Source organism: Clytia hemisphaerica, unplaced genomic scaffold, assembly GCF_902728285.1.
Source record: "Clytia hemisphaerica strain Z4C2 unplaced genomic scaffold, Clytia hemisphaerica genome assembly, whole genome shotgun sequence".
In the NCBI taxonomy this organism is placed as follows: domain Eukaryota; kingdom Metazoa; phylum Cnidaria; class Hydrozoa; order Leptothecata; family Clytiidae; genus Clytia; species Clytia hemisphaerica.
In genome coordinates, this window is record NW_027103917.1 from 815,194 (window position 1) to 828,467 (window position 13,274).

A 13,274-nucleotide genomic window follows, 5' to 3' on the forward strand; every position below is an offset into this window, starting at 1 on the left:
AATTTTAGTTTGTCTGTAAATACTTGCCTTAAGCTATGCTTAGCAAATGATCTTGATCGGCAAATACAACCAATAATTTCATAAAAGTACATCCCATCACTTCGCCTCGACCTTGCTATTCAGACCTCATCATTGCTTCTAGAAAATATAAAAAGGGCGTTATGGTGGCCCTTGTCGAAGAGGAAATGTTATGAATTTTGTACAGTTTTTCTTACTTTGGAATTTCTCTGTTGCAGGATGTAATAAATATGATCGACACTCTCCATTTCGCTGGCATTCGATTCGTTCATTACTCTTATGAAAATGAGTTGCTCAGCCGAGTATGTTGTCATCCTTCCCTAATCAAGATTGATTGTAACGATTTTAAGCTATTTACTCGATTTAATCTACATTTTTGAAATGCAAATTATGTTTCAAATTATGCTTTAAAACATATGTAATAAATGTATTAAACGGTCGATCCTTTTGAACTTCTCAAAGGAATTGCAAACGAACAATTCTTGATTTCCAGGTGTTTTGTCAACGCCTGGGGTTAGAGACGGGTTGGAATTGTCACATATCGCTCGGTGAGGGATGTTGTACCACTATCATGGACGATCGATCGTCTTCTCTCGTCTCCGAAGCATGTCCTCTTCTCCCCAAAGATGACGACAATGAACGACCAAGTAAGCACCATATTTTGCTATGTTTCCTCGATTCATCGTTATGAGAAAAGGGTACGTTGCAATTTTTTTGCGAGTTAAAAGAAGGGGTTTAAAGTGGACACCCCTCCCATATTTTTTCTATTCTTTCCACCATAGGGAGCAAGCGGTTCGACACACAAACTTCAGTCAGTTTTTCGAAGCAAGATACGGTGGATATAGAAGATGGAGAACAAATGGAAAGTGAAAGTAGTTCAGACGAGGAATCTAGCCAGCAAGATGATCAATATTTCGAACCGTACTTCATGTCTAATAGAGTAAGAATGTTTCGTGAAATTAAGCTCTCAAAGTTGGTCTGTTTTTTTTTTAAAGAGAGCTCAGGCTTATCCGATGTAGATAACGAGCATTCTACTACAAGGAAAATCCGAATTTTTAGAGTTTAAAGATAAGAAATGACTAAATCGAAGGCTAGAAAATAATCTCCTGTGATCTAATTTTCACACAAATGATTCAATTTGTTACCCGAAAATACGGCAAAACTAATATTTTCATATCTGGGAAAGGTTGAGTAAATTGAAGAGCTATATGTCACTGTGAATGAGAGATCATCCCTTTGTCCGATAAGACAACAGGTTCGCACACGATGTACGCTTTAATAAGAATGATGCACGCTCAGAAATCGTCTCGATATTAGAAACTCTATTATCGTTAGCTGAACTTGAAAGGAGGAATTCGATACAGCCTAGTTAATAATTTGATGTGTTGTTTCAGTCGAAGCTTCCGAAAGGTATACAAAAGATGCGAGCACACTTATCAGAGATTGATGACGTTCCTTTGTTGGTACCTCTTTTCACTGAATGCAATTCTCAAGGTAACTAATGTCTTCTCTAACTATTCCATCTTCTAAATTGATAAGCAGATCATCCAACCTTGAAACGTTCAATAGATAAATGAATGTTATGGATGCACTATTTCAGGTGTGAAAGAGATGACATGTATACGTCAAGAATATGGTGATATCGTCTGTTGTTTTGGAAGTTCTCTCAATGCTTACAACTACAAGATATTTGCTCAAAGTGATGTCAGGTAAACTTGTGTCTCCTTTTTACTATGGAACAATGTTGAAAAATATGTTTTAACTCTCAGAAATACTATTGTTGCAATCCTTTAGGCTTTTTAGTACCAGTTATGTCCTAACCTTTTCTTCATCCGTTTTAGTATTGGCTTAGAACCTATACTACCGAAAGTGTGCAACTCTAGAAATCGTTACAATACAAAAACAGCCAATGAGCACGAGCTAGATACATCACGTGATAGCGAGTTAATGGTGGAGAATGGTAAGTCGTATATGATTAAACTTTGTGATGTTGAAAGATGTCTCGTAACACAACTAGCATATAATAGCATTTTGGGAGCATTTCAAGTTTTAAGGATATTCCAATATTTTGCTTTTGATTTAATTTGAAAACAAGTTTCAACATAAATCGCCCTCAAAACGCCGTGGAACAACCGCTGACCATTTTAAAACCCTGATGGATGGAGGCAATTTCTGAATCCCGTCAAAAAATCTTCGATCGGAGTTTTTAAAAAGAAAAGTGGTACCCCAATGATACGAATACTTAATGCGAGTCATGATTTTTCTACGGTAGTATTTTATTCACTTATTATCATTCTCTTTTAAAGGTCCACTGTCTCTAAGTGCTAGCTTGAACAGCATGATGTGTTCTTTGAAAAGTCGAAGAAAAGATTCTTTTCCAATATCCAGTCTCATTTGTGAGGTACAGAAATTGTCTTTCAAAATTTTAAATTCATTGCTTTCTCTTTTATTAATGCAATTTCTTGATTTATCGCAAAGTTACTAGTTCAAGAATTGTGTTACATTGTTTTGTTATTGGACCTACCGCCGGGAGGTCCTTTAATTTGACCGTTGTCCGTTCGTCTGTTACAAGCTTTTCTCGGGATTGGCTTATTAGTTTTTTTTAATTTTTTGCACAATGATACAAAATGGCAATGCCTGAAAAGTGACGGAGCCCGATTTTTGAAAAAAATTTTTGGGGGGCAAATTTGGGCCAAAAACTACCTAAAAATAAGGTTTTTTGGACTTTGTGCAAAATTGCTTCATTAGTTTTTCCTGATTTTGGCAGAAAGATAGAGTGCAAGGTACCCTAAAATGTGGCTGAAGTAATTTTTCTCGGAAAATTTTTTTTCGTCGTCAAATACGGATTTTCGCAAATTTGGGCCAAAAACTACCTAAAAATAAGGTTTTTTGGACTTGGTGTAAAATTGCTTCATTAGTTTTTCCTGATTTTTGGCAGAAAGATAGAGTGCAAGGTACCCTAAAATGTGGCTGAAGTAAGTTTTCTCGGAAAATTTTTTTTCGTCGTCAAATACGGATTTTCGCTTTTTTGGGGAAATTCCCTTTTACCATTTTCCGTTAGCGCTTTTCTCGGGATTGGCTCATCGTTTTTTTAATTTTTTGCACAATGATACAAAATAGCAATGCCTGAAAAGTGACGGAGCCCGATTTTTGAAAAAAATTTTTGGGGGGCAAATTTGGGCCAAAAACTACCTAAAAATAAGGTTTTTTGGACTTTGTGCAAAATTGCTTCATTAGTTTTTCCTGATTTTTGGCAGAAAGATAGAGTGCAAGGTACCCTAAAATGTGGCTGAAGTAATTTTTCTCGGAAAATTTTTTTTTTTCGTCGTCAAATACGGATTTTCGCAAATTTGGGCCAAAAACTAACTAAAAATAAGGTTTTTTTGGACTTGGTGTAAAATTGTTCATTAGTTTTTCCTGATTTTTGGCAGAAAGATAGAGTGCAAGGTACCCTAAATGTGGCTGAAGTAAGTTTTCTCGGAAAATTTTTTTTCGTCGTCAAATACGGATTTTCGCTTTTTTGGGGAAATTCCCTTTTTACCATTTTCCTGTTAGCAGCTTTTCTCGGGATTGGCTCATTAGTTTTTTTAATTTTTTGCACAATGATACAAAATAGCAATGCCTGAAAAGTGACGGAGCCTGATTTTTTTAAAAAATTTTTGGGGGGCAAATTTGGGCCAAAAACTACCTAAAAATAAGGTTTTTTGGACTTTGTGCAAAATTGCTTCATCAGTTTTTCCTGATTTTTGGCAGAAAGATAGAGTGCAAGGCAGCCTAAAATGTGGCTGAAGTAATTTTTCTCGGAAAATTTTTTTTCGTCGTCAATTACGGATTTTCGCTTTTTTGGGGAAATTCCCTTTTACCATTTTCCTGTTAGCAGCTTTTCTCGGGATTAGCTCATTAGTTTTTTTTTATTTTTTGCACAATGATACAAAATAGCAATGCCTGAAAAGTGACGGAGCCCGATTTTTGAAAAAAATTTTGGGGGGCAAATTTGGGCCAAAAACTACTTAAAAATAAGGTTTTTTTGGACTTTGTGCAAATTGCTTCATTAGTTTTTCCTGATTTTTGGCAGAAAGATAGAGTGCAAGGCATCCTAAAATGTGGCTGAAGTAATTTTTTTCGGAAAATTTTTTTTCGTCGTCAAATACGGATTTTCGCAAATTTGGGCCAAAAACTACCTAAAAATAAGGTCTTTTTTTGGACTTTGTGCAAAATTGCTTCATTAGTTTTTCCTGATTTTTGGCAGAAAGATGGAGTGCAGGGTACTCTAAAATTTGGCTTAAGTAATTTTTCTCGGAAAATTTTTTTTCGTCGTAAAATACGAATTTTCTTTTTGGGGGGAAATTCTGTTTTACCATTTTCCTGTTAGCAGCTTTTCTCGGGATCGGCTTTTTATTTTTATTTTTTTTTCATTTTTTGCACAATGATACAAAATAGCAATGCCTGAAAAGTGACGGAGCCCGATTTTTGAAAAAAAATTTTGGGGGGCAAATTTGGGCCAAAAACTACTTAAAAATAAGGTTTTTTGGACTTTGTGCAAAATTGCTTCATTAGTTTTTCCTGATTTTTGGCAGAAAGATAGAGTGCAAGGCATCCTAAATGTGGGCTGAAGTAATTTTTTTTTGGAAAATTTTTTTTCGTCGTCAAATACGGATTTTCGCAAATTTGGGCCAAAAACTACCTAAAAATAAGGTTTTTTGGACTTTGTGCAAAATTGCTTCATCAGTTTTTCCTGATTTTCGGCAGAAAGATAGAGTGCTAGGTACCTTAAAATGTGGCTGAAGTAATTTTTCTAAGGAAAATTTTTTTTTGTCATAAAATTTTCAAAAAAAGACGACCAAGTTACACAATGATAAAAGAAAATAAATCAGACGTTTTTGCATTGTTCTAAAACTTATTGTGTTTGCTCAATACCAATAGTAAAATATGTAGAATACCTACTTTTATCTGATATTGATCAAGGTAGGTCCATTCAGCATGTTGCTTGTTTCTTCTTTATTCTATACGACATTTTTACTACATTTTATAGGCCAGAAGATTGTTGAATGGTTTCGAGAATTTATTTTTGTTTCTCTTCTTCTCGTCTCTTGACATTTCTTTGCTTCAAATGACGTCATGCGTGTTCTTCCTTCCACCACCGTTGACGGGACTTCAAACGTTGTGGCTGGTGGTCGTCATCCTCCCCTCCATCAGCATCTCATTGGTGGGCACGCCTGCTCATGACAATATCATGAAGGTCTTGACGGGCAAGAGGGCTAAAACACGAGTCAAGTTTTATAAGGTACACGCTTTTTTTTAAGAATAGTGTTATTTGCCTGTGGATGAGCATTATTCTTATTTTTCTATCGTTCTAAACAATAGGCCTAACTAACTCCAAAATCTCACTCTAATATGCTTATAGAAGTTATTCTTATAAGCAAATGCGTGTACGGAGACAAAGATACTACAGTATAGAGTTTTTTTTAATAGTAGCTACTTATTGGTATCGAAATCATGGTTCAAACGCGTGATCATGACACGTTGGTAAAATCTTACTTCTCTTTAGACCCAATCAGTGTATCTGATAGATTCTCCATGTATCTGAGTCCTCCAGCCCTTAAACGATCATTTTATTTCACTACAATAGGAGTTGATGAAGCCATTTTTGAAGATGTTTTTTCCAACGTTTGGTTTGCACGTGTTGTTCATGGTGGTGATCGTCTTCCCGTGGTTGTTGTATCACGTGTGCCAAATGGAACATGGAGAATGTCAATCATGGTTCCTTGGAAATAAGTAACATTTTTCCATCTGCAAAAAAAAAACAAAAAACACATTTGAAAATGTTTTGTTGAACAATTATACGAAAATGGTCTAGTCACATTATGAAGAAGTCACAGGCTAACGCTTACCAGGAAAAGCACGAGACTTACAAATTTGAAAATATCTTAAGTTAGCACATACCACGAGTTATTTAAACTTCATATTTGTGTTTAGAAACAGCACCAGTAAAACTTGGTATGGAATCAAAGAGAGCAGTCTGTATCTCGTCCAAGATGTATTTCTCTTCATATTAACGCTGTCTTTTGGTAAGCATTGTAGACCTCACTGAAATGCTGAAATATAACTACCACCACCCAAATTTTCATTGAGCTTCGACTCGTTCTAAACTACAATTTGTAATTTTAAATCAAATCATTTGTCACTAGTCTACTACTGAATACTTTTGGGCGATTATTTATTTTTTAAAGTAGAATAAAATATACATAAGGGTTCTTTCGAATGTATTACAGTCGATTATACAGCCAACTTTACTTTCTATTTTTCATCCCAGTTGTGTTATCAGCCAATTTTTTGACGCGAAAATCAGTGTTGTGGAAATCACCGCCTTATTTGAACAAACCATGGTGTCTTAGTGTCTTTGTCACGTAAGTTTGTTTTTACCTCCATTTGCATATTTCTCAATTTTCCTTTAGTGGAAACTTATTCGTCCAGAATTAGCTACCGTGAATTCTCTTTCACTCAAACCTCTATAACTCGAATGTCTCTTTAACTTGAAAAAGTTTTATACCTCAATGATATTTATCGAAATTTCCTTAACTCGTACAAATTTATGGTCGCCATGCATGTTCGTGTTGTATTTTAATTTCAGGGTGATAATTCTATTATACATGTGTTTTGTAGGTTGTTGTTGCAAGTTCTATGCAATTTCGTTTCTTATCACTTTTGGAAAGGTGACGCGTTCTCTATTAGTGTGAGTGACATGCCGATGGTACTTTATGCGGTGGTGATTGTGTGTTTGATGGTCCTTCTGTTGTTCGGCGAACTCGTCAAACGTCGTTTTATAAGGTATTCATAATTTCCTGGTTTTAATCATCTGGTTGACCTTGAGATCTCATATCTACTTATTTGGCTTTCGTAAAAATATCTCAGTAGCCAGGATATAACACCTTTCATTGTATCGCAGTCCATCCATAAGCTTTCATCTACAATTTTCAATTCCTCTAGTTTTTCCCTCCCTAATGCAACACAGTTGCAAAATATTGAAAGAATACATATTCTTTGTTTTCAGGGATTTCAAAAGGTTCCAAAAACGCGAGAAGCTGAAGTTCGACACGAAACTGGGCATGAATTCTCCCGTATAAGTCTCAACGGTTGTCAATAATTGTGTAATATTTTTTTTTTACTTGTAAATAAGTCGCTTTGTTTTTTTTTTATAAAAAGGACGGTTGTAAAATAACCAATGAAAATAACTAAGTTTTGTTTTCTAGATTATTCTTTAAATCTTGATCTTAGATCCTCTAGAATTTTGCATCCTTCTTGATCGATCGGCTTTTATTTTAAGAAAGCCTTTGAGGAAGACTCTAGTCTCGTTTGAGCTTCACTTTATTTCGGGAACATACCGATCGACCCACGAAGAACAGTTTATAATTTGTTATATTTCTATTACACTTTTCATTTTTGAGCCTCAACTTAAAGCTTGTAACGAACTAAGGAATAATTTAACAAGGAGGCGGGGTATTTTTCGAGTTGAGAAGTTGCTTAGTTACTACTTTCGAGTTGTGAAGTTGGCGAGTTGTTATGAAATATACCGCAACCGAAAATTTCAGAATTAAATTAATGTAGCTCGAAAGTACAAATTTCAAATTAGGCATTACCAAACATATTATTAGCTTTTAAGATCGTGAAAATGGTAAGGTACTGGCTAGCAAAGCAAAAATAATTAATACTGACAACATGACACGTTTTTGTAAAAGTATTGACAAAATCTTTAAATACAATGATTGTCAAACAGATTCCCCTAAAAATATTGATCATACTGCAAGTGATGCTTATTGTATAAAAGGATATGAGTTGACAGTCATTTTAACCTCAAAAAGATCGTAGAGAGTTTCCACTTCCCAACTGAAACTAGTGACTTCCCAACTCGAAAGTAGCAACTAGCAACTTCTCGACAGAATTGTTTTTTAACTTTTTAACAAGTAATACCTCAAATTCTAAGTTATGCCTTTCTTGATATAAAAATTCCGATATTTATTTGTACTCGATAAAATATTTCAGAACTTTAAGATGAGACCTATACGATACTTTGCTGCAGTAAACATGATCAATAATAAACTGATATTTCTTTCATTTTATTATAGTGCTAGATATAAAAAAGTGGACAAGATTTATGGTGGAATTTCTTGAGATTTCAGATCTTTTGGAAAAGGTTTGTTCTATCATAATATTTAGTTCTGATATATTTTTTATATTGAATTATAGAAAAGAGGATCTCCTCTTTCAAAGAAGTGGTCTGATAATTAATGGTTTTTTTTTTTTTTCAGGTAACATATTTTTTAAATTACATCTCTAAGAGTTATATATAATGAAAGCTATCAGCCTGCATTTTCAGCCTGCATTTTCAACCTGTACAATTCCTATTGAGAAATTTAGTCTTTGACTTTTCTCTTACCACACGCATTGTCAAAAAGTTGAAGGTTGATAAAGAATATTGAAAATGATAGAATTTCGGGGCTTCCTTTTCGTACTTTCCAAAAATATCATTAAAAGCACTTAGCTCTATGTTATAGTGGAACAGTTTTCACCCAATGTTGGTTTCTGCTTTAACCGACCACAAGTGAAACAGTTCAACAGAAACCTTCTGAAGTCTTCCATAAGTTTTGCGTAGACGAAAATGTTAATTGCATTGTTCAAATAGTGATATGCGAAGAAGAAAAAATACAAATTGCTAAACCAATGGTTTTTAACTAATTCTTCGTCCACTGCCCATATCAACATGTGAAATAAATTGTAGAGACGACCAGGACAAATAGTAATCATGTACACAGCAATTAGATTACGTAATGTCTTCAACGCTGTCTTATTTCTCTGCCGACTCGCCTCACTTAAGGGAAAGTCATTGGAAGACGGTGTATTTGATTTGATCGATCTTCGTATACCATGATAGAGATTTACCATGAGGGTTATTGGAATGATTGAGTCGATTACGATGTAGAATAATCTTCCATAAAGCTCCTCCTCGCCTTGGAAAATCATCCCACAAATGAACGTCCCATCGGACAGTGTAATTAAACGGATGAAATGATAAAGAAATATCCCACTTGCTGATGATAGTAACCATATCAACAAACAGAAGAATGTATATTTCATTTTAGTCAGCTTCACAGCAAAGGGTTGAGTGATGTCTCTATACCTGGCGTATGACAAGAGTACTAACAACCAGCATGACGCCATGGGGCTGACTAATGTCGAAAATGGAGAGATGATGCGACAACCGAACATGCCCAGACCCCATGATGGTTTTGACCATTCGTAAAACATGACAGCCACGCCAAGACATGTTAACAAGTCCGCTACAGCCAAATTGATGAGAAGCAGATGGTAAGAGCTCATCTTTCTCAATCTTCTGCAATGGATTCTGATGAAGTAAGTGATGATCAAGAGGTTACTTGGTACACCAATTATCATCATCAAAGATGGTATGACAAATTTGTTAATGATCCCATTGAATTTCTCTAAATCTTCACTTTTCGTCACGAAACTTCCGTTTAACGAGTCGTTTAGAAAGGCCATACTTCTTATTCAAATGGTCGTCTGCTTGTTAGATTTCATTTCAATATTCTCAATGATTTTTATTTTCATTTTCATCGAAGGTCCCCTTTGAATAAACATTCATGGTATAATTGAATCATTCTTTTGGAAAACCAATTTTTCACTTCTAAACAAGAATGTAAATAATTTATTTAAAAAATTAGAACTCCTCTTTTACAAAGAAAAACTGGATTATTTTACATTGATATTTGATGTTTTGAAATTTAAACATATTGAAATTGAAACCTCTTCTCTCGGGTATCTAATAAGCGGGGTGGGTAGAAGATTCTCAAAACCTTTAATAAGCGAAGGGGGGGTTGGAATAAGAATGTCATTGGTGAACAGTTTTCGAAAAATTAATTAGCAGGGAGGCGTATATTAGGTACCCGAGAGTAAATTATATCTGTGACTATTGTTGCAATACGGTGCTAAAAAATCTCATCGCAACTTCCCGCCTATATTCCATTTTAAAAGAATCTACTTACATACCAAACCCAAAATTGTTCTCTAATTTTATGACATAATTAGATTCTCCTTGTTTGAGTATTTCAGGCTGACCAAACACTTTTATTTAGCAAACTTTGTTTTAGCACTTTGTTTAGCAAAGTTTGAAATGTTTATCTAGGACTAGTCTCGTAATATTACACAGGTGATTTTTGAAGCCATCTTTCCCATCCAGTTTCCCATGATGCAATTTTATTCCAAAAACGAACACGTCTCAGCTTTAAAGACTAAAGGGGGAAATGTAACAGCGACAAATTGAAGTTTACTGACTTTTCGAGAAACTATTTATGATATTTCCCTATGACGTCAAAGAAACGAGGTGTGCATGAGAGATGCTGACTAAGCAGAAAATAAGAAAATAATCTCCCAAGTTTGTGTACACGCAGGAGAGTAAAAAAGTAGTTATTTTCTTTTCTTTAAAAATGCTGTGTAAGCAGATGGTAGGAGATGGTTAAATGGTGTCCTTTAAAAACAGAAGTACTAAACGCCTATATTATAATACATGTGGGGCTTTACAGTTTCATATAAGCAAGGCTTAGTTTACAGTTTGTCCAATCGACTAATTTTTTTTAAGTAGCTCGTTTGAAAAACTTCTATTTAAGTTTTGAGAAATTCCAGGAAAACAATATATCAATCAATTTCGAAAAAATTTGCCATTCAAATCTCTGCTAATATTTTTTCAATAAATCAAGTTTTTCTAGTAATTATTGAGTAATAGTTTTAGTAATATTTATGCATTTTAGTGCAGTGCTTCCCCACTCGTCCCAACCAAAAATCTACTGAAATGAAATGAAAAAAGTGAAGATCTTTTCTAATTGATTGAAAATTTTGACTTTATAATTTTTTTTAAACTTTAAATATTCAGATTTCAAAAGTGTGCTCAGATTTCCATATCTTTTCTGGATCAAAAGATGCCCTCGGCCCTCCAAAAATGATCTAGAATGGGCGATAAATCAACAAAATTGATAAAACTTATCAAAATGGACCCATGTCATGTCAAGGGCTATAGCTTTCGACCCAAAAGAGATCAGCGAGGTTTAATGTTTCAGAAAGATTATATTTAATTATTACAATAAAATATTCACCTTTTTCATCTTTATTTTCAAATTTTCACAAGATTCTTGTGAAAGCGTGGTGGCAAGGCAAAAATTTTTTCCGTACATGGACGGGAGTATCATCGACGGTCGGGAGTATCTCACCTTTGTTGTTTGGGATTGCTTAGGTCAGGGTTGCTTTTAACGGCTTGTCACTGTGCCGGGTGCATACTCGGCGCCTTGGGCCCCGCAGGGTTGCTAGTAAAACGGCTCGAATTTCAGTCAGGTTAAAGAATTTTACCCATATTATAATAACATTACCCCTGTCTTTTGCGGTGGCAAGAGAGGCGTAGAGAGGAAGACAACTGCCTCCCCAGCGACCGATTTTTAGGGGCGCTTAAAAGAGAGGGATCGCTAAAAACGCACTTTTTTAGATTACGCTCGTCTACTTTTCACAAATGTTCTCATTAACAGGGGACACCGGTTAAATTTCAGCCAAAAACGGCTAAAAAAGTTTTCTTTTAGACTTTGAAATACTATTGGAAGATCGATGTTCCTAGCTAAATTACTCAAATTCTAGATGAGATAGATAGTCTCTTCCTTCCAACCCCTATCCCTTAATACTGCACAATGGGCACGTGGGACAATAATCAAGGATGAGAACGAACGAACGAAGAATTTCAATCGTAAATTGTCACTATTTGTGTTCTGAATTATTGTTTTAACGGTTACGCTCACGTAGATATCAATTATTATATGTTATAAATGCAAAACCAGGTACATAGGTCGATAAAAGTATCGCTTATTTTTTAGAAAACAGGCTCAGTTATGCTTTTAAGCTGTGTTTTGGATTTAGGCTCAAATTATGCCTTTGATATGCTTATTTTTCCGAAAAAGAAATTGGGAAAGAAGACTAAGCCTTCCAAGTACACTTCCATTACTTATGACCAAAGCTCGCTGACATGCTGAAGATAATATGCTTATTTTTCACCAAATCAAGGTCTTCGTATGCTTATAAACGTTATAAAAAGAAAACATGTTTCTATCTTAAGAATTCCTTTATAAGCTGGTTCGCAAGTACACTTAATTCGAACAGTCCCCTAGTTTACCCACAGTAAAATATTGTCAAAACTGATTAATGGCGGTAAACATACTCGGAATCCTATCTTCTCCACCCATTGGAGCATAACTGATTGTATCGACAGAAAGAAAAACCTTGACACGAACATGCAACCCTAATGGGACAATTTTGTCGGCTCTTTCACATCTCCTTTTTCTTCCACCGACAAATTATTTAATAAAAGAAAAAACCATTTACCTACTTAAATTATTTTACATAATTAATCAAGATTTTTTACTTGATTTCTGCAGTTTCGGTAGAATCTCATCCTTATACTCTCACAAGTGAAGTGGGGGAAATGTCGTTGGCAAAGATTCTGCCGTGTAGTCTTTTACGTAAAGACATCACCATCACATCCACCGAATACCAAGCTGTCACCAAAAATGAACAAGAAGAACGAAAACTCCGTGGAACGCTGCAAGGAATCCAAACATTACAACTATTCAAAAAGAAAATGATGGCTAGAGATATCAATTGCATGTCACATCGATTGCAATTCATTCTGAACAAATCATCAGCCAAGAAAAGTTATTCGAATGTTCTGTTCACGCCAGAAGAATTGCAACGATTCCAACAAGAAGATGATGAGAAACGAAAATCAGCCAGAGAGTTTCGGAGGCGAAACATGATCCGGAAGAACTCCATCACAACCTCTTTTTCCTCATCTTCTCAAGGGAATCAGAAAGAACAATGTACAGAAACAAGCATTCCAATAATCCCTCCACCAGAAGAACATACCTCACACACAAATAATGAAAGTGTCAATCACCAGAAGAAACTGACCATCAAGAGTTTGAAGCGACATTCCAAACAATTTGATGACGGAGAGGAATCCATCATAAGTCGGAGTCGCGTCAACTCATGGGTTGAAACTAGCGCAATGGAAGAAAAGAATATGGTTACAAGTAGAAATGACGTCTTTGTACTCAATCCAGTAACAACGAATGAGGAAGAAAGCAGCGATCAACAAGAAAGTATTCAAACAATTCAAACTGATACAAACCATTTCACTGTGAACATTATAC

General features: G+C 35.1%; 2 protein-coding genes across 2 annotated transcripts in view; one reads left to right on the top strand and one right to left on the bottom strand.

Moving 5' to 3' along the window:
* Positions 1-7,250, top strand: part of LOC136809337 (endoplasmic reticulum magnesium-transporting P-type ATPase-like) — a 33,409-nt gene extending 26,159 nt beyond the window's left edge. Inside the window, exons 22-34 of the mRNA XM_067065858.1 lie at positions 237-320; positions 512-665; positions 801-958; positions 1,413-1,512; positions 1,619-1,727; positions 1,860-1,978; positions 2,325-2,419; positions 5,051-5,302; positions 5,648-5,793; positions 5,995-6,086; positions 6,332-6,425; positions 6,682-6,846; positions 7,070-7,250. Of these exons, the coding sequence (XP_066921959.1) occupies positions 237-320; positions 512-665; positions 801-958; positions 1,413-1,512; positions 1,619-1,727; positions 1,860-1,978; positions 2,325-2,419; positions 5,051-5,302; positions 5,648-5,793; positions 5,995-6,086; positions 6,332-6,425; positions 6,682-6,846; positions 7,070-7,142 (1,641 nt within the window). The 3' untranslated portion in view covers positions 7,143-7,250. The remainder of the gene's footprint in view (positions 1-236; positions 321-511; positions 666-800; positions 959-1,412; positions 1,513-1,618; positions 1,728-1,859; positions 1,979-2,324; positions 2,420-5,050; positions 5,303-5,647; positions 5,794-5,994; positions 6,087-6,331; positions 6,426-6,681; positions 6,847-7,069) is intronic.
* Positions 7,251-8,402: 1,152 nt separating this feature from the next.
* On the bottom strand, positions 8,403-9,714 carry LOC136809546 (melanin-concentrating hormone receptor 2-like). Its single transcript, XM_067066088.1, has one exon. It carries the CDS (start codon positions 9,571-9,573, stop codon positions 8,560-8,562), a length of 1,014 nt encoding a protein of 337 aa, XP_066922189.1. The 5' UTR covers positions 9,574-9,714; the 3' UTR covers positions 8,403-8,559.
* Positions 9,715-13,274: the final 3,560 nt, after the last annotated feature.